This window comes from Piliocolobus tephrosceles, chromosome 1, assembly GCF_002776525.5.
Source record: "Piliocolobus tephrosceles isolate RC106 chromosome 1, ASM277652v3, whole genome shotgun sequence".
In the NCBI taxonomy this organism is placed as follows: Eukaryota; Metazoa; Chordata; class Mammalia; order Primates; family Cercopithecidae; genus Piliocolobus; species Piliocolobus tephrosceles.
This window is the reverse complement of record NC_045434.1, coordinates 3048546-3073607: the sequence shown is the minus strand read 5'-3', so window position 1 is coordinate 3073607 and position 25062 is coordinate 3048546. Positions and strand designations below refer to the sequence as shown.

Genomic DNA, 25062 nt, shown 5'->3' with positions numbered 1-25062 from the left:
AGGTGCCCACCACTTCGCCCGGCTAGTTTTTTGTATTTTTAGTAGAGACGGCGTTTCACTGTGTTAGCCAGGATTGTCTCAATCTCCTGACCTCGTGATCTGCCCGCCTCGGCCTCCCAAAGTGCTGGGATGACAGGCGTGAGCCACCGCGCCCGGCCTGGTCCATTTTTCATCTTGACCATGTACCGTGCTGGTAGACGCCTGGCTGGTGTGAGAGACATAGCAGTCAGGCTCTATCAGCCTTTGTGACCAGCACAGACAACTTATTTCCGGTGCATTAAGGAAAATGATACTGCCTGTACACGATTTAGACTGTGGGCCAGCTGTGTTAGTTGGCTTAACACAGCATTTTGTTTTTGCATATGTATTGATTTTGCGCACACGCTCTCTAAGTGCCTCAGAACACAGCCTACAGCATCCTGGTGAGGTTGACAATCAGTTGTCCTGTCCCTGTTCATCTGGCATGAGGACACACTGTCAGAGGAGGAACTACAAAGTAAGTAATTGCCTCCAGCACACAAAAACTGCAGACACATGGTTGACATAAGAATCTAGTTTCAGCTGGCGGTTTTCAGGGCAAAGTAACTGCACTAACAGGAGATCTCCCTGACAGCTGATTTAAGGCTGTGGAAGACCCCAATTTATCAGCTCAAATTGAGAATGTCCTTTTTTCAGTCCTTTCTTAGCTAGAAACGAGACCCTCTCAGCCAACTGCACAACCAAAACTTATATTCAGGATGTCCAGGACCTGAAACTGACATGGGAGTCAGTGTCCTACAGCCAGTTGTGGTATCGACAGTGTGTGGGGGGAATCTTCAGAGCTGACTCGCGATGCAGCAGGGCTTAGAGCAAAGGCATCCCTTTCACCTTGCTCTTTAGGACTCGTATTCTAAGAAGCTGATAAGAAAGAACGTCTAAGAAGAGACACTTAGGATATAGTTTTCATATTAATATTTTATTATAACAATAATGGGAGCAAACACCTACCGGGTGTTTACTCTGAGTGAGGAACGGTTCTGATCATCTTATTTGAACTTCGCAACAATTCCATGAGGCTAGCCACTCTTACCATCCTGTTTTACAGCTGGGGAAACCGTGGCACAGGATAGTTAAAGAACTTGACCATGGCCACAGAGCTCTGAGTGGCAGAAAGGAGATTTGAAGCCAGATAATTGGCTTCGCATCCTGTACCCTTGACTATTTCTCTTTTCTGCCTCTCTTGAGAGAACTCTGAAGTACTAAAGTACTGTTACTAAATAATGTTTGCTAAAGCGTTTATTGCGTCCCATATTCTCAATTTACACAATTCTTTTCTCCAGTCACATTTTATTTTCGACTTTATGAGCCCTGTTGAAATCATCAGCTTTAAAGTGCCCTTGAGCAATTCTCTACTCTAGATTGAGTTAAACAGAGTATTTGTAGATGATCTCGAATCACAGACAATACCTGTCGTAGTTCCTTTGGGTTGTTATAACAAAAATACCATAGTCTAAATTGATAAACAACCAAAGTCTATTTTGTACAGTTCTAGAGGCCGAGAAGTTAAAGATCAAGAGAACATCAGGTTCGGTGTCTGGTAAGGGCCCACTCTGGTTCATAGATGGTACCTTCTCGCTGTGTCTTCACATGGCAGAAGGGGCAGACAAGCTCCCTGGGCTCCTTTTTATAAGGGCACTAATCCCATTCACCAGGGCTCCACCCTTATGACCTAATCACCTCCTAAAATGCCCATCTCCAAATACCATCATCTTGTGGGTTGGGATTTCAACTTATGAATTCAGAGAGGGACATAAGCATTCAGACCATAGCAACATCTAATTTTGACCCACCTAACTTTGAAAGAACAAGGATTGATGAATCCAATGTCAGCATACAGTATTCCATTAGATGTGAGCTCCTCTTAGCAAACTTGATAAAAGTGTGAGAAAAAATCCCCTAGAAGACTAATAAATACAGAATAGTCACATATAACTTCTGTTTAAAGATTTATACCTACCAATTTCCCCAAAATGATTTAACACAACTCATTAAATATTTGTAACATAAATTAAATCTTAAAATATATACTGGGAACCAGCTAGAAGGAGAGAGAAAAAGACACTAGTTCCTAGACCAACTCAGGTATTGTACGTGGACATTTCTTAGGCTCTGAATTTTATGGACGCTAAGGCACATGGATCATGAAGGAGTAAAAGATAGGGGAAGGGAGCAAAAGCGTTTACTGTGCGCTCACTGTGTGCAGATCATTCTGCTGGCCACTTTTCCATACCTTACGCCCTTTATTCTCCCAACAGACCCTGAGGTAGTTGCCATTATTTTCATACACGTCAAAGTAAGTGGCAGAGGCAGGATTTGAACCAAGCCCATTTGACTCCAAAGCCTGTATGTATTTTTTTTTTTACTAGGTTTAGGTTCTATTATTCTTACCCAATAAAATGACACATATGATTTGTCTGGAGATACCTAGTCTTCCTTTGAGAATTTTTAAAAAAATGGATCCCTATATAGAGAACACTGGGTAAAAGCATAGTAACCTATAAATAGTAGGTATTCAATCAATGTTTATGGAATACCATGAGTAAATAAATGCATGGATAATAAGATGAAGGATATCTTCTTTAATTTTATAAGCTAAATAACTGTTTTTTAATGAATGCATCTATGTTAACCATTAACCTCTATAAAAAACAAAGCCATATTTTAGCTTCATAATTCTGTCTAAGGCATTTAGGTAAATACCTAACAATTTAATATTTTATGTTTTTTCTTTCATAGTTTAATTTCTCAGAAGAATAGCCGACGCCCCCTTATCTTTATTTCTTCCACCCCCATTTACTTCTCAACCCACTGAAATGTTCTGCGTGTTTCTTCTGATTCTGTTCAAGGTCAAACATGAACTCATTAATTCTAATCCAATGGACACTTTGTATTCTGTCTTTTTTAGTCTCTCAGGGGCTTTTAACATTATTAACCACTTGTTCCATCTTCCTCTTTACCTCTCTGGCTGCTCCTTTGTAATCTTCTCTTTTTATATTCACTCATGAAGTACTGAGGATTTTCGTGGATCTGTCACGTGTTACCTTCTGCTCGCCTTCTACTCTGCACCTTCCTGGGTCGTCTCACTCACTCGCATAACTCCAGCCACCGGCTTCGTGCAGAAGACTCTCAAATCTGAAAACCAGAATCAGATTTTTTTTATATCCAAATACTCTAAGTGAAGATCTAAGCCAAGATTGTCTATCTTGAAAATAAGTTATTTTTGTCTATGGAGGCAAAGGCTAATGTAGGAAGTGAAGAATCTTATATATTTCTTAGCCATTTCTTGGTAGTCAGTCACGTAGTAGGAGTCAGTTCTGTGTGTTTTTAAATACAGCATTGAACGACTCAGTGTTTGTTGTTACTAGTGGTTTGTTGGACAGGCTGGAGCGAAAGCACAGTTATTTAAAGATAAAGTGTTTGTAGCCCTTCTCAATTGAATAACATACATACAGATAAGATGTCTCTGAACTTTTAATAGAAATCAATGTGAAGTAAGATTCAATTTATAAAATCTCAAATTACAGGCAACTTGTCAAAGCATAGCTGTTGTGTAAACGTGGGAATTCACACAAGGAAAAGACGATTGATTGGTCGATTGACTATATAACATGAGTTACATTCTATCCAATTGCTCCTGAATATATTCACAGACACAGCTGGATGGCTTCTGATTTAGAGAACAAGTATTTTCTTTTCACACAATCCATTCCTAGAAGCACCATCAAAACATAAATATTATTTTCTCATAATAATATAAGGCATAGTGATTTTATTCTTAACCAAGGATTCAGTGTTGTAGAATTAGTTATAATTAACAATGTGTTAGTAAAGTTGAGAGAGTATTTTAAACCTACCTGGGTACTTAAACTAATGTAATTTTGCTCCATATTCTGACCAAAAAAATGGAAATTATTTAACCTAGGATTCTAATAACAGTATCCATAGCATTAAAAATTACCTTTACATATTATAAATGTCACCTACCTACAAATAACATGTCCATGAAAGTAAACATTAGCTCAATATGCAGTTTAACAGGGCCCAGTTTCTTTACAATTAACTAGAAAATTTGAACTAAATCTTCCTGGAGATTTCTTCTCTATTAAAAACAAAAGCTGCCTCCTTTCCTTGTTTCACAGTTTTTGGACCTGCCTGTGATGAATGTTCTTTATTGCCCAGTGTAATTTTGCCATGGTTTTCAGCAATCTGCAAACACTCCAGCCCGGGTAACCTGACGGTAGCATAGACAGGAAAGGAGGGTCTGTGAATTTCTACCTCTCTGCATCTAGTGGGGCTGCTAAGGTACCAGCCATCTAAACAACTGCCCAGGCCTGGGTGCAGTCCAGCTTTTCAGCAGCGTCAAGGGCAGAAATTCTGACCTACTTCTGTGTCTGGTACATATTTGTAAAATGCAGAGGTCCCAGGCAAATTGTTTTCCTTTGAAATAACCTTACTGATTTCTTCAGGTTTCAACTACAGTAAATAATTTGTTAAATAAAAATATTGGAATTAAAGGGGGGAAAATAAATTACTTCCTCTAGCAAATGAGACTCTTATATTCAAATTTAATTAACCAAGAAGCCCCCAAACCACAGAGCATGTCACCCAGCATTGACAATTAATTAGTTTTGCTCTGAAAGAGCTACAGGTACTCAGCAAAGAGTTACGGATTAAAGGCTTTACTTGCTCTGCTAAGGCTGCCCATTTCTAGCTATCACACCTTGGTAGTGGTTTGCTGCTTCAGGCAACAAATTATATCTGAAGTGTGTAATTTCATGTCAGGTTTTAATTTCACACAATTGAAATATGGGAAAAGTGAGAATAAAGCTCTATTTCTTTTCAAAATAAAGAGATTAAAAGTGAACAACACAACTTCTTTTCGGTTTCTCATGCTGTTCAAGATAATTTTCTGTCAAACGGCGAAGGAAGATAAATACTAAGGAAAACTCTAAAGGAATTAGTGGTCACTCTTGGCTTTTAAGTGGGTTCTCTGTTTATGGTAGACCATTCCGCTTCTTCCTTTTAGCATTACATTAGCATATGTATAAATGATTTAACTAGAAACTTGGAGCTAGCATCTAAAAGGCAGCATGGTGTAATGAAAAGAACATTAGATTCATTCGATTCTTGAAATCAGATTATCTGGGATATGCTTATCCCTTGAAGGAATCTTAATTTTAGTTGGATAGTCCTTAAACCAGAAAAGATAGGCATACATATTTTATAGACAATTGCTTCTCAGCCGACAAATCAGGCACTGACATTTCATGAGGAATGGACTTGAATTAGCCAGCGATTGTCTTTCTCTGTCTATATTTATAGGCAACTGAAATAGCTGGGTTGTAGATACATGGTTTCATCAATTCCATTTAATAAGACCAGCCAGTTCGCTATTATTCATGTTCATGAAAGATAGCAATAATGTCAGTTAACTACAATCATTTATATCTGGCTTTGGGATGGGTTTTTAATGCACGTTTAAATGGATCTGGTGTCCTAGGTGTTTATGGTTCTTTTAATTTATGTATTAAGCCCAGTTTGCATAATTGCACACTATAGGTGGGACTTAGGAAGAGGCAAGAAGCTACTAAGTTTCCCTGGTACAAAGCAGGCTTGGGCTGGGCAGATCAGGCCAGGAACATGAAGATCTGCAGTCAGGGAGCATCAGATAAGAAAGGATTGATGGCCAAAAGGTCAGATGGCACAGGGAAAAGGACATGTGCACCTAAGTGCAGATGAGAAAGAAAGTCAGGGAGATCCACCCGCACTGGCTCTGAGGCTTGCAAGTGGATGTCAGGCAAGCAATACGCCAAGATGCAGATCAGGAAGCTAAAATAAGGAAGCTGGGAAGACCGAGATGCAAGGCTCCGCACAGGCTAAACAGCAGGAACAGAGCAAGAGCTGGGGTATAGGTGTGGCCAGATCATCAGTTCCCCAGGTGCACAGCCGCTGTCAGGAGGTCTGGCAGCAGGCAACACTCTGTTTCACAGGTAGGACAGTGTGAGGGATCCTGCCCGCTGTGCGGTCTCAGGTAGGGAATTTTTACCTCTCACCGTCCAGGGGATCTGTATTCAACGTACTTCTGCTTTTCTCCTCCCTGCTGAAGTTCTGTGACTGTGTACTGGCAGGTTGGAGCCCACCCCTCCAGGACAGCAGGGAGAAAAGGAAGGGTAGCTTTGTAGGTGTGGGTGGAGATAAACACTGATGCCTGGGCAATAAAGCAGCTCTAAGCTATGGAATCACATGTCAACACATATGTCACATGGCATCAAAGGCAGTTTATACATTGGTAATATGTTCCTTGGAACTTTTCTATTCCACAGGAATTGGGTATACGTTTTGGGTTATTTCATCTTCCAATGTCCTTAAAAACGTGGAGCGTGCTCTCTCTTAAAAATATGAATGATTGCTGTGGGTTAAAGCAAGTTGCCACCTTCCTGAGGTCATCCAAGTCTCAGAAACAGAACTTCTCTGTTTTAATGAGTGTTTTTCTCTAGATCTTGACCTAGAACTTGTTGTTTAGGCAGTATCTGGGTCTGACGTACTAGGTTTACTGGACAGACAGAAATAGAAAAGTGCAATGAGAAAGTCGATATGTTCTTAGGTGCCCATAGAGTGTGGCACCAACTTGTCAAGTTCTGGACGAAATTAGATTCCTTAGTGCACAAGTCCTTAACCTTCTCTTGGGTCCTAAAGCCCAGCTCTTGCAGATGGCGTCTTAGTCATTAGTAAGCCAGCTCCATCAGAGTCCCTGTCATACAGAATATTAAAGGAAGCCGCAAAGATTGGTTGCAGTGGCTGCTATCCTGCTGTCATCTGGCCAGAGGTGAGCTGAGACCATGGGGCAGCGGGGTACTGAGCAGCTGCTGTATAATGAGCCAAGAGGGGTTAACCCCTGGCAAGGCAAGTGGAAGAGTCATTCTTAACATGCTTTGAATCCCAATATTCATTGCAGCAGCTTCGCCAAGCCCTGAGAAACCACAGCATCAGATGGCTTCTCAGTAATACACTTATCAGAAACAGAGGCAGAGGGTGCTTCCCTTTCAACTTCTGAGACAAAAACTCCCAGCAAGGCCATGGATTCTGCCACCGACAGAGTATTTATTTGGTCTTTCTAAAATCCAGATCTCGGCAGCCAGGAAATAACAAACTCACGCTTTGTACTTCTGTTTAGCCTTCCATGCCAATGGCTGTTTTTTAAATTAAACATTTTCTGCTTTAGTTTTGTGTATGAAAATGTCTGTTTTCACACAGGGAGCTCGGCTCAGCACATATTCATAGGTACTTACTTGGCTTTATACAAAGGAGAAGGTTTTACATTGAATAGCTTTTATTTAAAAACGGGTTTATACTATCAAAAGGAAACACTGAGGAAACCCCCCAGGGCATTTGGACTGGGCACAGATTTCTTGAGGAACCCTCCATGAGCACAGGCAACCAACACAAAAATGAATAAATGGGATCATGTCAAGTTAAGAAGCTGCTGCATAGCAGAGGAAACAAATCAACAAGGTGAAGAGACCACCCACAGAATGGGAGAAAATATTTGCAAACTACCCATCGGACAAGGGATTAATAACCAGAATATATAAGGAGCTCAAACAACTCTATAGAAAAAAAATCTAATAATCCGATTTAAAGATGGGCCCAAGATCTGAATAGACATTTCTCAAAAGAAGACATACAAATGGCAAACAGGTACATGAAAAGGTGCTCAACATCATTGATCATCATAGAAATGCAAATCAAAACGACGGTGAGATTATCATCTCACCCCAGTTAAGATGGCTTTTATCCAAAAGTCAGGCAATAACAAATGCTGGTGAGGACGTGGAGAAAAGGGAACCCTGGTACACTGTGGGTTAGTACAACCACTGTAGAGAACAGTTTGGAGGTTCCTCAAAAAACTAACAACTGAACTACCATGCAATCTAGCAGTTGTAGTACTGGGTATTTATCCAAAGGATAGGAGGTCAGTATATGGAAGAGATAGCCAAGTTCCCATGTTGATTGCAGCACTATTCACAATAGTCGAAAGTTGGAAGCAACCTGAGCATCCATCAGTAGACAAATGAATAGAGAAAAGGTGGCACATATACAGAATGGAGTACTATACAGCCATAAAGAAGAATGAAATCCTGCCATTTGCAACAACATGGATGGAACTGGAGGTCATTATGTTAAGTAAAATTAGCAAGGCCCAGAAAAACAAACTTCACATGTTTTTACATGTGCTGCCTAGATAACACAATTCAAGAAAAGCTTTCACCTCCCACCAGAAAGTAAAGCTTTTCCGCTGTAGTGGGTTGACCTGCTGTGTGTCTTCAGGCTTCTCCCAGTTCTCTGTCTCTGCTGTGGAGCCAATATAAAGTTATCAATAACATTTGTGATGTAGATGCTTCTCATCTGTGCAGTTTAGGGGTAGACTCTAACACAGAGCAGCTGCTGGGTGAACCAAAGATGGCTTTAGTGATATTTATAGCTTATTGATTTAGTGATATTTGTAGCTTATTGATTGCATAGTTCTTTGTCTGTGATTATCATTCAATAAATACTGATGGACTGAGTTTCCCGGAACTCTGAGATTCGTTTTAAGCAGCTTCCAGCATTCTTTCTGTGTGTGTGGAGGGAGGTTCAGGAGGCAGTAGAAGGTGGCCATAATAATGTGTGTTGTGGTGGTAGTAGTTGTTGTAATTTCCCTTTTATATCCTAATTCTGGCCATGACCTAACTCACTGTACTGAGACATTTTCCCCCTATAATATGCAGGTATGTTGCTAAGCAACCAGATCAGTAATTGGTAAGTGCTTATGTATAATATGATTTGATTTGAGTTACATACAAAAATATGTAAATGGTTTTTTCTCTTCATTATTAGATAAATGATTATCATTTGGTTTTATTTTGCCCAAATAAAATAAAATAACTGCTTTCATTTACCAACATTAACATGATGTAGTAGAAAGGCCCTGGATTTAGAGGATGGGAAACATGAATCGCAGTCCCAGGTCTGACAGTCAGCAGTCCTGTGGCCATAAAGTCCCTAAAGTCAGGGAACTTGTCAAGCCTTCTTCTCCTTCTCCTTCTCCTCCTCCTCCTCCTCCTCCTCCTTCTCTTTCTTCTTCTCCTTCTTCTCCTTCCCCTTCTCCTTCTTCTTTTCTTCTTCTTCTTTTCTCCTCCTTCTCCTTCTTCTTCTTCTTCTTCTCCTCCTCCTTCTCCTCCTTCTCCTTCTCCTTCTCCTCCTTCTTCTCCTCCTTCTCCTCTTTCTCCTTCTCCTCCTCCTCCTCCTCCTCTTCTTCTTCTCCTTCTCCTTCTCCTTCTCCTTCTTCTTCTCCTTCTTTTTTTTCCAATCTGTAATGTGTGGTACAAAAACCTTCTCTGCTTGCCTCCCAGGGCCAGGTTAAGACTGGATTTGATGATGTATAGAAAATATTTTGGGAAAAAGAAATCCAAGCTCTAAGCTTTGTCTAGAATTCCAGGCTACTTAATGTTGGAACTCTGAGTCTGTTAGTATAATTCCAAAGCTTGGATTGACTAAGAAGTACTGTCCTCCAGCAGGGCACAGAGCCAGAGGGCAGGTGTGCAGCTATAGAAGAAAGTAAACACACGGCATGGACCCTGAATAAGTGAACAGTGCAGTGATGGTGGTGAGACAGAAGCAAAAGGCCACATGGTCAAGCACTGTCTCATTAAGCATTAAAACGTAAGATAGATCATCTCAAGACCAACTGCTGGCCAGGTGCAGTGGCTCACACCTGTAACTCCTGCACTTTGGGAGGCTGAGATGAGAGGATCACTTGAGGCAAGGAGTTTAAGTCATCCTGGGCAACAAAGTGAGATGCTGTCTCTACCAAAAAAAAAAAAAAAAAAAAAAAAAAAAACTTTTTCAATTAGCCAGGCATGATGGTGCACACCTGTAGTCCTTGCTACTCTCTAGGATCACTTCAGCCTGGAAGTTTGAGGCTGCAGTGGGCTATGATCGTGCCACAGCACTCCAGCATGGTGACAGAGCGAGACCCTGTCCTTAAGAAAAAAACAAAATAAAACAAACAACAAAAAGACAACTGCTGTAAGACTTCAAGGGAAAGAACAATGATCCATGAGGGCTGCAGTCATTGGTGAGGGCAACTTGTATAATCCTTGAAGCATGGGGAAAATGTTTTTTTTTTTTTTTTTTTTGAGACGGAGTCTCCTTCTGTCACCCAGGCTGGAGTGCAGTGGCCGGATCTCTGCTCACTGCAAGCTGTGGCTCCCAGGTTCCTGCCATTCTCCTGCCTCAGCCTCCCGAGTAGCTGGGACTACAGGTGCCCTCCACCATGCCTGGCTACTTTTTTGTATTTTTAGTAGAGACGGGGTTTCACCGTGTTAGCCAGGATGGTCTCGATCTCCTGACCTCATGATCCACCCGCCTCAACCTCCCAAAGTGCTGGGATTACAGGCGTGAGGGGAAAATTTTTAAGGGTAAATTCACAGCGATGATTTCCACTGGTTAACACTGTGAATTAACATGCAAATGTCAATCCATTTCCAAATGGTAACAGTGCCTGGCTGTAGTATTTTAACATGATATTGTTAGAGGCTAATGGTCGCCATGTTTGCCTCCTAGCAGTAAACATTTTATTTGAAGTCATGTCATGAATTACTTTCCTGCACTCATGAAATAGATAATTTGCATAAAAATAAAAAAAAAACCAGACCCATATGCTTTTCAATCTCTAGAGACATAGAAATGACCTCCCTGACAGCCAATTAGAAAATACAAAGGTGAAGGCTGATGCTCTTATCCCCGATAGGAAAAGTTCCAGAATGACTAGCATGTTTCTGGGCTACACCCAAATCCTTTTAAGTGGTTGTTACTTCACAATAAAGCATTAATGGCGTCTGTTACATGTGGATGAGTGTCTTCACCGTGTCTGGAAGCTCTGCCTCAGAACGTAGGATTTGTCACTTGTCCCTGCTGTTTATCATCTGCTTTATTGTCTTCTCCCCCTGTGTCGTTGACTGGATGGTTTTTCTAGGGGCTGCTGTAGTCTGCGATGTCGTTGTTCATTGTCAGATAGCCTTAATCCTCAGAACATTGAAACAGTTCTACCATGGCACGTGAGCCATGGCAGCCCACGGCAGCACTGACCATTTTCACATGAAATGGCAGCCTGGATTGTCCTTTACGTGCTGACAGGGGAGACTGTCCGTCTGCCGCCCCGTCCTGGTCAGGACCCGTTCTGTTCGGCAGGTACAGCGGCTCTGAGAGTCTCACAGTTTTTCAGGTGATATCCCACGCATCAGTGACCTGGGTTGATTTAGTGGAGCTCGAATGACCTCTTAATTTTTATAAACATGTTACCTACCTATCTGAGCATCCCACACTTGAGCAGCCCTCAGACAAGATGAAATATTCTTAGGATAGGGTGAGGAACACACAGTATTCCTAAAACGTTTAAAGATGTAGAGGTCCTTAAAAATGACCGCATTGCCTGTTTTCCTGTCTGTGCCCTAAGGAAAGTTCTAGTCTTCATGAAGCTAATAATTTTTAAAAGATTGCTGGGTCAATATTTTAGTAGTCTTTAGACACTAAGGGTAGGAGGTTTCAATTTAATTCTCATGAGATGCGCTTAGAATGAGGAGTTTTCCATTTTAACCCCCTGCATTTCTCACAATCCAGGGTAATAGTCTGACAAATAGTCTATTACACAATTACAAAAAAAAGTCAAAATCGAGTTCCCCCTGTAATCTATATGACTGAAACTTAAGACTTTCCCTGCACTTAAACCCATTGAATCCACCAGATAAGTATGGACCTCTTTTTTTTAGGTTTGGGTAGATCTGGCCAATGAGAGCAAGTAACCACCCTATTGTGAAGGTCATTTCAGTTCTAAACTGACCCTTGAATTCAGATATTGTCATATTGATACATTGGGAGAATTGTCTTTTGTGCGAGATGAGTGAGGCTATGGAGAGAAAGGACTGGCACTCAGAGAGAAGGCCTGAGTTCACTGGGACATTCTAGCCAGGGACAGGCTACTGCTCTTTTCCTCACTGCCTGATAATACTGCGTGTGGCAACACTGTTTTTTTTTGTTTTGTTTTTTGTTTTTTTGTTTTTGTCTGAGACAGAGTCTCGCTTTGTCGCCAGGCTGGAGTGCAGTGGCGTGATCTTGGCTCACTGCAACCTCTGTCTCCCAGGTTCAAGCAATTCTCCTGCCTCAACCTCCTGAGTAGCTAGGACAGGTGTGCGCCACCACGCCTGGCTAATTTTTGTATTTCAGTAAAGATGGGGTTTCACCATGTTGGCCAGGTTGGTCTTGAACTCCTGACCTTGTGATCTGCCTGCCTTGGCCTCCCAAAGTGCTGGGAGCCATCACACCTGGCCCACTTTTTTTTTTTTTAATAGTTGTTCAGGAAATATTAATTTCATCCTGCCAGAGAGACTTTTTCCTTGAAATAAGGCACAGATAATTATATGAAGCTAATCGATGTTTAAATATGTATGCTGGGATAAATAGCTTTAGGAAATATATTGTACTATCCTTGGTAAGAAGAAGACAAGTAAATATTGCTTATGGTAGATTTTAAGCTATTTTTTCTGCTACTGGAAATCATAAAACAACCCATTCGTCTGTTTTTTTTTTTTTTTTTTTCCTATGAAAGAAAGAACTTATCAGGCATGAATTACATAAAATATACTTCTAGTCAAAATGTCTTTACCTTTTCTTTATTTTTCTTTTTGAGATGGGGCATTGCTCTGTCGCCAGGCTGGAGTGCAGTGGCACAATCTCGGCTCACTATGACCTCTGCCTCCAGGTTCAAGCGATTCTCCCACCTCAGCCACCCGAGTAGCTGGCATTACAGGCATGTGCCACCATGCCCGCTAGTTTTTGGATTTTAGTTGAGATGGGGTCTCACCATGTTGGTCAGGCTGGTCTCGAACTCGTGACCTTAAGTGATCTGCCCACCTCGGCCTCCCAAAGTGCTGGGATTACAGGTGTGAGTCACCGCGCCCGGCCCTCTTTACCTTTTCAGTTCTTTCGTGACTTCCTTTCCTTTATGTCCCTGAGTAATACAATTATACATGAATGATTTCTCAGCCCTAACCTTCTCTTCTCTGTGTCATTGAAGTGCTACATGAAAAGAACAGAAGCTGCTGACCTCTAAGAAACTGGAAGATATAAAATAAAGATCAAACAGCTTTATAATGATGTCAAAGATAAAATAAAAAGCTATTATAGAATCTATGGCTATAAAAATGTGATTTATATTAATTTTTAGTATTCTAAAAATTTCCCAATATATTTATTTTATACATAAGTTTTAAGAAAATAATTTTATGTGTATTCTCAAGATGACTTCTTCCATCACTGTTTTTCTGCATTGAAGCCAACAGAGGCTTTCCTAAATGGAGTAGAGTCATTGCAGAATCTCTATACTGGAAATCATTCAGGTTCCCCACTGCACGCATCCCTCTCCCTCATATTCCCAGTAAGTGGTTTTCTACCCACCATTTGGATATTTTCAGTGACAAAAAACACTCACTATTTTATGAAGCCGACGCATTACTAGTGGGTTACTGCAATTTTTGGAAAAATGTCTCTTACACTTATCAAGCTAAAGATGCTTTTACGTTTCACCTACTGCTTTGGTACCTATAGTACATAGATTTAACCCCGTTCAGATATAATACAGTACAATACAGGACACATAGACCAGATTCAGCCTTCGCTTTATTACTTATAATTGATTATATTCTTTCAAAGGATCATTGATTAATGTACTAAACGCTTTACATGTACTGTCATTAAATTCTCATAAAAAGTCTAAAAAAGTAGGTATTATTTTTGCTTCATCTTACTATGCAGAAACGGAGGCTTGATAATATATTTATAATAGTCGTGATGATGGTGATAGCATTGTCATGTGACAACAATGTGCCAGGCACTGTGCTTAGGCCTTTATAAACATTATCAGAATTTAGGTAACTTGCCTAAGATTATCTACCTAGCATCTAGGAAGCTGGATGTTCAGACTAGGTCAGAAGGGCCTCAGGATTTAACTGCCTTGAGCTTCATTTGTTTGTCTGTTAAATGGGGGTAATGTTGTTCTGCTCACAAGGGCTTTTGAGGTTAAAACAATGGCTTATGAAAGTATCTGGCATCCTTGCTTGAAGGATACTTCCTTCCATATGTCATTTATTCATTTCTTTAAAGACAGATTTTTTGAAAGACTTTTTCCTTCCTCTTTCTCCAGGTTTCTTTTCTCCAGGCTAAATATCCCCAGCTCCTCTAGTCTTCGTTCATTCATTCAAAACATACCCTGAGCTCTCTTCCCTGCTAAAATTTACATTCTAGAGGGAAGACAGATAGTAAGCAATACACGTGGTAACGAAGTAAAGCATCTGCTATGTTACAAGATAATAGGTGTCATGGTTGTCAACAACCAAGATAATGGAAATTAGGAGTCTGGGAGTGAGTGGTTTTTGTTTTGTTTTGTTTTGTTTTTTTACTGTGGCTGTGTGACAAATTATCCCCAAAACTTAGTGGCTAAAAGCAACAATGATCATTTCTCATCTCTCGTGGTTTCTGGGGATCTAAAATTCAGATAAGATTCAGTGGGTGTGATTTATCTCTGTTCCATGATGTCTGGGACCTCAGGCAGAAGACTTGAAGGATGGCGTCTGGAATAATCTGAAGGCTCGTTCGTTCGTATGTCTGGCAGTTGAGGACCATCTTCAGTGGTCCTCAGTTCTTTTCCACATGACCCTCTCCATGTGACCTGGGCTTCCTCACAGCATGGGAACTGCGTTCCCAGGGTGAGTGTCTCAAGAAAGAGATCCAGGGAGAGGCCATTATTGCCTTTTGTATCTGAAGCTCAGAATCTCTACAGCGTCACTTCCATTACATTCTGTGGCCAGGGCAGTTTCACAGTTTTTCTTGGGTTCAAGAAGGAACATAGACCCCCACCTGTCAGGGGGAGAGTATCAGTGTCAGGTTGTAAGAAGTACATGTGGGAGACACATGGATGCAGCCATCTTTGGAAAGTACTGTCTGCCATGATGGGCAAGGTAGGTTCATGGATAAGGTATCATTTGAGCGAAGATTTGAAGGAGATGAAGGAGTGAGCCATATGCCCGTCTCCATCTGTGCAGAGCATTCCAAGCTGACACAAGAGCCTGTGCAAAGGCCCCGAGATGGGGATTGGACCAAGAGTATTTGGAGGCTAGGATGACTGGAGCAGAATTATCAAAGAAGAGAGTAGTAGGAAAGATGGTCTGAGGGATATGGGGGGAAGGGGACAGACCATGGAGGCTTTACAGGCCACTGCAAGTACTTTGGCTTTTACTCTGAGTGATATGGAGAGTCAAATGGAGGGCCTTGAGCAGACTTAAATTTTAAAAGTCACTCTGGCTTCTGTGTGAATAGACAGGTGGAGAGTGGGTACGGAAGATGGGAGACAAGTTAGGAGACTGTGGCAGCAATCCAGCAAGAGAAGTCCATGGCTCTGACCAAGATGGTAGTAAAGGTGGTGAGAGGTGGTTGGATCATAGATCTGCTTTGAAGTTTTATCCAATGAAACTTCCTGATGGATTAGATGTGTGAGAAGTAGAGAGGTCAACATCAAAGAAGTCATTAGAAGGATGGAATTGCCATTTTCTGATACAGGAAAGGCTGAATGCATAATAACGTTGCAGGTAAAAAAATCAGGACTTCAGTTTTAGAGATGGCAAGCTTGAGATGTTTGTTAGATATCCAAGTGGAATTGTTGAAGAGGTAATTTTGATACATAAATAAGGAGTTCCAGAGAGGGATCTAAGCTGGAAATAAAAAGTGATTAATCATAGGCATTAAGGATGTTATTTAAATCATGATCCTGGAAGAAAACACCAAGGGATTGAGTGCAGCAGCAAAGAGGACAAGGACTGAGCCCTGAGGCCGCCATCATGAAGAGGCTGGGCAGAAGAGAAGGAACCAGCAAAGGAAACTGGAAAGGAATGGCCAGGGTGTCCTAGAAACCTAGTACAAAGTGTATCAAGGAGGAAGGACCTACTGAGGGCTCTGATAGGTCAGGATGGGGCTGAGAACCATTAACTTGAGCAATCATGGTGGTCATTGGGGGCCCAGACAAGGGCAGTTTCAGATGAGTCGTGGGACACATGCCTGGATGAAATGAGCTTATAGATAGTGGAAGGAGAGGGACTGGACAAGGCCAGCGTGAACAACACTTTCCCTGATTCTTACTGCCAGGATGGACAAGGAAGTAGAACAGTAGCTGGCTGGGGAAGAAGAATCAGGAGAAGGATTTGTTTTATTTTTTAAGATGAGAGAAGTAACAACACATCTGCATGCTGTTGGGAATAATCTAGTAGCGTGAAAGTTTGTAGAAGGGAGAGGGAGGAGGGAAACCTTGGAGGGATGCCCTGGGTGTGCTTTACTTTCAAGGATCCTTGCTTTTCTCCGTGCAGGGCATGTGTGGGGTGGGCATAGGTGGCAGAGATAAGAAAAAGGAAAAAGCCATCAGGCTACTGCCCGCTCTAAGCTGCCTTTCGGTGTCACTCCCTTCCCCTGTCTGTGGACTGGGAACCCCAGCAGGTATGGGAGTGGGAACCATAGCCATCACCTGGTCCTTTTTTTTTTTCTGAGACGGAGTCACGCTCTGTCACCCAGCCTTGAGTGCAGTGACGCGATCTCGGCTCACTGCAAGCTCCGCCTCCCAGGTTCACGCCATTCTCCTGCCTCAGCCTCCTGAGTAGCTGGGACTACAGGCGCCCGCCACCTTGCCCAGCTAGTTTTTTGTATTTTTAGTAGAGATGGGGTTTCACCGTGTTAGCCAGGATGGTCTCGATCTCCTGACCTCATGATCTGCCCACCTCGGCCTCCCAAAGTGCTGGGATGACAGGTGTGAGCCACCGCGCCCGGCCACCTGGTCCTTTTTACACTGTGAAAAGGAACCCTGAATGTAGATGGATAAACAGCACCTTTTAGTTCCTAGCAGATCACCATCCTCCTTCTTCGAGTCCTCTGAGACATAGGCAGGCTGGCTTGAAAGCAGGGAGGGATCACTGAGCAGAGGTGCATGCAGGTGTCAGAAGGCCACGTGATGCCTCGTGCCAGTGACTGACCTGGGATGAGTCACTGTTCATTTAGGGAGAGAATCTCAAAAGGAATGACTAGTCATTGAGTAATTCCATTTCACCCTTGATTTTAGAAGGAAAGTGCCAGGAAGGGTAGCAATGAAATCATGAAAAAAAGTATTCCTAGTTTTTTCTTTGTACTGATTGAAAAGAGAAAGTGTCCCGTGCCTTCTCTTTCTCATCATCCTTCAATAGGGTGACTTAGGGTATCTTCCCATCAAAATCGGTAATTCCTCACTTATCTCATCCCCTGTGTTTCACTCTTGTGAAATAGATTTTCAGTTTTACCGATGAGAAAAATTAAGCTTTGAAATGGTAACACCGTTTGATATATTTGTGCAGTGGCAATTTTTTAGCTTGCAATTTGTCAAAAGCCTGACACTTAATGACACAGAATTAAAACCAACTATCCCAGACCATTAAAAGAGACTGGGGCTGGGGAGGGAGAGGCGGTGCAAATGGTGTTGCTTTTGTCTTTCTGACCTGCCTCTCTCATGGTGTGCTCTGCAATCGGTAAGAAAATTGGATGAATGATAAGGTTTTAATCAGTAGAATAAAGTCAGGGTGGTCCTTTCATTTTAAGCGGCAGCTCAAACGTTTCGAACATTTGATGAGGAAATTAGAATTCTTAGAATAGGAGTTTAGTGTTTAGACATCAAGAATTAATCCAGAAATGAATATATTGAGTCTGTGAAATGCCTTTACCTTACACTGCCCTTTCCCCTCTTTTCTTCTTTTCTGTAATAAGATTATCATGGTTTTGTTTTGCTTTTTCTTTTGAGATGGAGTCTCGCTCTGTCGCCCAGCCTGGAGTGCAGAGGCGCTATCTGGGCTCACTGCAACCTCCGCCTCCCGGGTTCAGGCGATTCTCCTGCCTCAGCCTCCTGAGTAGCTGGGATTACAGGTGTACGCCACCACGCCTGGCTAATTTTTGTATTTTTAGTAGAGATGGGGTTTCACCATGTTGGCCAGGCTGGTCTCGAACTCTTGACCTCAGGCGAGCCGCCTGCCTCGGCCTCCTAAAGTGCTGGGATGACAGGTGTGAGCCACCGTGCCTGGCCAAGATTATCATGTTTTAAGTGTTACAGGATACTTGACTGTTGTACGATGTCATTCGAACAGCCTGTGTTATGAATGATGCTGGCCGCCTCCCTTCCCACCTTTCCCTGCCTTCACACTCCGTGCCCCTTTAGTGCTTTGACCCCTTACTCCTTGCACTCACCCATGAATTGCATTTTGTATTTAAAGACCTCCCTGCACAGTATCCTCTTATCTATGTGAGCAGCCCATAGTCTCAGCACCCTACACCGTGGCTGGAGTTCACCTTCTGGTTTGGTGTTATATTTCTAAAACCAGTTTGATTTTTCCTGTTGCGCTGGGGCTTGTGTTTTTCCAGTGCCCTGTACAGAGCATGCCTTGACTGGTCTCCACATGGTTCTTCATCAGACTGGTTTGGATTTTACAAGGTGTTAGAGTTTTGTGATTAGCTCATGAGGTCTCGCACTTGAGTGTATGCCACAGAAGTGATTCATCAGTAGAGTGATGAACGTAATGGGTGCCGTTTGTCCCCAAAGATGCCCAGCTTTGTTCTGCTTATGCTCAACATTGGTGGATAACAAACAATTCTTTGTAAATCGTGATTGCAGAATCCTGCTATTTTATGGCTTTGTTTTTCCTTTTGCTGTATAAATGATTGGGTAGCTCGTTAAGTTCACTGTGTTATGGTAAGGGACTGCTACAGAGGACACTGAGCAGGAGGAGAGAAGGAATGATTACGCCTCAGTGAGAACGAGGGGTTTTTTAAGAGAAAAAAAAACGAAGTAAGCCTAGCATATCTGATTGTACAATCATTTTGCCCTTATTGTTCCTTTCTTATGTTTTCCCCTCCAGAGCTGCCCAGAAGTTAAATCTGTCTTCTAAAAAGAAGAAACATCGGCCTTCCACTTCTTCCGCTGCCGAACCACCGCTCTTTGCCACCAGTTTCAGTGGGATTCTGCAGACTTCCCCTCCCCCAGCCCCACCCTGTCTGCTGAGGGCTGTCAACAAGGTGAAGGATACCCCGGGGCTGGGCAAGGTAGGACCATCCACCGTCCCTGCCATCTGCCCAGGGTGCGAGGTTCTGGATCAAGTTTCAGGAAGAAGAAAACGAGGGCGCCAATGTATTAAAATAAGACGGCGCCAGGCAGAGAAGGAGGCAACATGAAATTCATTTGAAAGTCCTGAAAATTGTCATGCGTTGCATACACTAAGTAGTAAACTAGGACATGCAAACTGTAAGAGAACTGGTTTGCTTTTGGTGGGAAAAATAAGCTTGGCATTGTTTGACAGAATCATAGCCATTTAAAGAAAAGACATAAAGGCACAAAGTATCGAGGCAGGGGCAGGAGACCAAGGGAAGCCACCGTACAAGGTACAGAAATGAGATGTAACAAGGCCTCGTAATTTCCCTGTGACACTTTTGGGTTTTTCCTTCCCCTTCAGAGAAGTCCCGACTTCCGCTTTGAACCAGAACACCGCAGGGGATGCGTGAGGAGCGTTTGCAGTCACGCCTTTCTAGCCAACAAGGGCGATTTCGGATTGTTACAAATGCTTAGAAAGAGATGTAGGATCGTGCTTACAAGCCATTGCTCAGCTACATTTGGGATATCTTTATTTTTAAATGTCATTTCTAAATTCTTTCTCCCTTCCGAGAAAGGCGTTTGGGTGAAGTAACTTACGGTTTACTCATCATTGGTGAATACGCCGGGGCTTTTACAAACATGTAGTGAAAGAAAGAGGTGGCGGTTTTATTTTTCATTTTTATCAAAAATAGGAGTGGCGCACACGACCTCACTGGTCCTTTGCAGACTTAACATGACTCCGGCCCTGGGCTGCATTTGGCCAGAGTTGCTAGTCTTGCTGAAGCTCCAGAGCAACTACTAAACTGTGCGGATTGAGATTTACCTGTTCAGATCGCGGACTGCCAGTCCCCTGGGTACCCAAACATGGTCGTGCCTGGGTTTCTGGGCATCAGCAGGCCTCTGTCTCTCTGGAGTCTCCCCTTACAACCTCTACCCCCTCTTCTTTTCTCCTTCCCCGGTTTCTCCCATGTCCTTCCATACTCTCCCACCCTCAATCTCACCACCTTGTTGGGAAGGTATTAACTTCATGTGGTACTTTTCCCCAAGAAGAGTTTAAATTTCAAGATTACATTGAATAGTTCGGGCACAGTGGCTCCCACCTGTAATCCCAGAGCTTTGGGAGGCCACAGCGAGAGGAGCAGTTGAGGCCAGGAGTTCGAGACCAGCCTGGGTAACATAGCAAGACCCTGTCTCTACAAAACATTTAAAAGTCAGCCAGGCACAGTGGCAGATGCCTATAGTCCCGGCTACTCAGGAGGCTAAGGAGGGAGGATCACTTGAGCCCAGGAGTTTGAGGCTGCAGTGATCAATGATCATGCCACTGCACTCCAGCCTGGGTCACAGAGTGTCTCTATTTTTAAAAAACTTACGTTGAACAGAGCCATCCTTCCTCTGATGGGAAGCATCCAGTCCCGGAGTTTTCCATGGTGGTGGGCAGGGCAGATGATTTTCAGCTGAGGGCTTTCCCAGGCCCCGCGGTAAAGAAAGACTGGAGGCAGGGCGGCAGCCTGGGCTGGCTGTAGGGCCTGCCCCAGCATCACTGGACATGAAAGCAGATGGAATAAAACAGTGTGCACCAGGACTCCTATCCAGGAGAGGACTCAGTGGGTGGGAGCCCCCGAGGAGGGGCCGTGGTACCCCACAGGGGCACACGAGTGCGATCGTGAATGGTTGATACGCTGCCTTCTATGGAGGGTGGGTCCAAGTAACTGCTGGGATCTTCTATTCTTTTTTACATTTTTTATTTTTAATTGTGGTAAGATACAGATAACATAAAATGTACCATCTGAACTGCTTTTAAGTATACATGGGCGCTCTTGTTTTGCAAAGAGGGATTTGGAACTTCGGTGCCGGAGCTGCACTGCCCTGGACACAGTGAAATCAAGCTGTCAGTGCAGCGACCTTACCCTCCTGTGCTCTAAGCCACACCCCACTTCTCTTCTGAATAAGTGTGAGCAAATATTTAAGTGGTATCCCCTTGAAAAGGTGCCAGATGATTAGCTAACCTGGGGTGCTCATGTACCCCAATACAGCCCTGTCCAGGGCACCTCAAAATGAAGCACATCAGAAACCGTCCTCCTGCATCTACAGTACCGGCCTTGTCCGTGGTTCCTAAAGGGGTTGATGTGGATGCATCTTCCGGTGGCTCTGACCTGTCCTCCTCTATCCTTAATGTCTTCCCTGGAATTCTGAGACAAGGACATCCGGGTGCCAAGGCCAGGGACCAACACAGCAGAAAGAGTGTCCCAGCCAGCGGGATGACCCAGCACTGACACAAAAATAGTTTGGGGGGCAAAGGACACTGGTCCAATCTTGATTTCATGATGTACCATATGTAGTGACCACAGGTAAGGGGCCTTACAAGGAAGAGTTATGCTTGTTAGTAAACTGAAGTTTGCATTTCACACTTTTTTTAAAATTAAAGATATGTCTCTCATTTGCAATCCAAAAGGCAATCAAAGCCCTGAGTTCACCCATGGGACTGTGTCTTGGAGCGGGGCATCGGCCTGGGGTCACAGAACATAACAGAAGGTGTGGCTTCCATCTGACCAGTGGCCACATGGCAGCTGAGTCCACCCTCCTGTCCTGCTCAGGCTTCTGGGGGGTGGGTGACAGTGACGGGGAGGAAGTGACAGTTGGAGAGAAAGCGTACCACGATTGAAACAAGAAGTTGGCCGGGCACGGTGGCTCACGCCTGTAATCCCAGCACTTTGGGAGGCTGAGGCGGGCAGATCACGAGGTCAGGGGTTCAAGACCAGCCTGACCAACATGGTGAAACCCTATCTCTACTAAAAATACAAAAATTAGCCAAGTGCAGTGGCACGCACCTTTAATCCCAGCTACTCAGGAGGCTGAGGCAGGAGAATTGCTTGAACCTGGGAGGCGGAGGTTGCAGTGAGCAGAGATTGTGCCACTGTACTCCAGCCTTGGTGATACGGTGAGACTCCGTCTCAATAAAAAAGAAAAAAAAAAAAAAAGGAACAAAAAGTTACCAAGACCCTGCCTGTTCCTGCACAGAGCATCTGGTTCTTCCATTTCAGCAGGCTCTTACTCTGCCCTACCACATGGATGCCAAACTGCCTGCCCTCAGTAAAGGCCCTTCTTCCCAGACTCCTGCTTTTTCCACCTCCACTGATATCTCACCATAATTAGGAACAGCAGTTCTTTATACCCATGTGGAAAAATTTCCATCAATTTATCTCTGTTGCATAATTTATATTTTAATATCACCAAGAAATACAGTGGAGTTTAATATAGAACATAAATAATTGGTGCTATATATAAATCAGCAGGTTTGAGGTAGACAAGTTTGATTGAATTCCCAAAAGCAAGTTGATTGATTATTTAAACCTGACCTGGAGCCTCCTAGAGAGGAGGAGGGGAGCAGGAATCGCCAACGCTTGCGATGGCCCTGAAGGTGAGAGTGTTGTCACCCAGCCCGACCACTGCCCCTCAGGCCTCGGCCACCCACCACCTTCCTCTGGAAACCTGGGAGGTCTTCCTCCATAGGAACGGATTTCATGGGTTTATTTAGAGCAACTTCTTATTTAGTAAATAAGAAAACTGAGGCCCCCCCCACCAGTGAAGGTAACAGGTTTTCCAGTGACTCCAAAAGCAGGGCAAGAAGTCAGGACCTTTTGCCCATTTTATTTCCTACTGTATCACCGGCTGTCACTAGATAAACATGACCCTTGACAATCTGAGGTGGAGGCAAGACTGTCATGGGACCACAGTGGTAGCACAATAACGTTGGGAACCAGTTGCCTTTGTCCAGTGGGGAAAGACATACTTTTCAGAGTCAGGATTGGGGGAGGAAGGGGGGTAACAGCCTAAACTAGATACAGAGAACGAGGGAGGAGGGAGCTGTGCCATCCCGTCCTTTCCCTCCTTCCCACTCCCATACAGAGAACGAGGGAGGAGGGAGCTGTGCCATCCCGTCCTTTCCCTCCTTCCCACTCCCTGCTGTTTCCAGCAACAACCCCACTCCCCAACCACCACCAGGGAGTCATTGCTGGCCACTGAGCACCTCTTGAAGCAAAAGCTTTTCTGGAGGCCATGGAGATAGAAGAAATGGAGGTAACTTCCCTGTACTTGGAGTTGAGGCATGCACACACACGTGCACACACATACACACAACATCGCAGGATCCTCTGCCCCTCAAGCATTTCCTGACACACAGCAATTTTTTTTTTTTTTTTTTTTTTTTTTTTTTTTTTTTTTTGAGACAGTCTTGCTCTGTCCCCCAGGCTGGAGTGCAGTGGTACAATCTTGGCTCACTGCAACCTCCACCTCCTGGGTTCAAGTGATTCTCATGCCTCAGCCTCCTGAGTAGCTGGGATTACAGGTATGCATCACCATACCCAGCTAACTTTTGTATTTTTAGTAGAAATGGGGTTTTTTCTCCATCTTGACCAGGCTGGTCTCAAACTACTGACCTCCAGTGATCTGCCCACCTCGGCCTCCCCAAGTGTTGGGATTACAGGTGTGAGCCACCACGCTTGGCCCACAGCAAGTATTTACTAAGCACCTCCTAGGTGTCAGGTACTGTGCTGAGGAGTAGGCTTAGGTTTGAAATAATGGACAAGGCAGAGCACCTGTCCTTACGGCATTTATAACTTAGTGCTTTATTCCAGTCAGTCTTAGAAAGCTCACCAATTTGGGCCAATATGAAGGACAATCTGGTTTAAGGAAAAGTCAGGATTGTAGGCTTAAAATGATTCTGTCTCACTTTCAAGTTACATAAAGAAATTATGCTACTAAGTAGTCTTATAGAGATATTCTTAATGAACAGATAAAGATGATTAGTGGATCAAACAGCTTAGTCCCCATTTCTATTTCACTGATTTAGTGTAGATGTAAATAATGCTTCTAATCTCTTTGAAAATGGTTCCTTCTCCTAAGTCAGTCAACGTTCTTCATGAAATTTGTTTGCACAATTAATTAACATCCATGTTTAAGGTTCATTTGTTGGTATGTCACAGCTTAATGTGAGAGCTTTTTGTCTTAGATTACAAGCTTTCAGAGCAAAGCATGTTGTCTGTTTGACTTGCTAAGTGTATGGCTCTGCAGCCACATCATGGCGCATCATCATTTTTAAAAGTGAGAATGGTAATGGTGATGGTCATATTGGATTGATAACAATCAGCCTGTAGGTTGGTTGGTTCTCCTCTTCCCAGAAGAATACCTGAAAGGAAATACATGAAGCACGAAGGGAAAGGGAGCCGTCTTTCTCTTCACAATCTCCAGGGATGCCTCAAAAGAACGACTATGATCAGCACCTACCCCTTTTGCCCCCAAACATATTTGAGTAAAATCAGAAAAATCTGATGGGTGAATCCTAGCATCAAGAGAACAGATGCTCTAGAATTTGGAAGGAACATAAAATATTGAATGGAGCAACAGGAAGAGAAATTGTGGAAAATTAAGCTGGGAATGGGTCAAGGAGGGCTTATCATACTTGATTCAGTGAGCAAATCACTATAAAGACCTGCTGTCTTCCAGGTATTGTAGTAAGTGCCACTGAACAGGGCAAGACACAGGAACTGGTTGGCTGCTCTGGCACAGTAAGGGGAAGATATATCCTGATCTCCATAAACTCTAGGCTCCCATGAAAATGTCTGATGGGCATTCAGCCTCAGCCAGCACTCCTGGGCCATAAATGCTGCTTCTGAACCTTAGGATGCCTGCCCAGCCTCCTCTGGGCAGAAGAGCTGTGGGGTGTCTGTTAACAGTGAATCCCCATCACCACCCGTGCCCATCACCACCCATGTCCATCACCACCC

The 25062-nt window shown here is 43.4% G+C and overlaps 1 protein-coding gene across 1 annotated transcript in view; it reads left to right on the top strand.

The window, feature by feature from the left end:
* Window positions 1-11183: 11183 nt before the first annotated feature.
* KIF26B (kinesin family member 26B) overlaps window positions 11184-25062 on the top strand; it is a 186779-nt gene continuing 172900 nt past the window's right edge. The window contains exons 1-2 of the mRNA XM_026455095.1: window positions 11184-11305; window positions 19050-19233. Coding sequence (XP_026310880.1) covers window positions 11184-11305; window positions 19050-19233 — 306 coding nt within the window. The remainder of the gene's footprint in view (window positions 11306-19049; window positions 19234-25062) is intronic.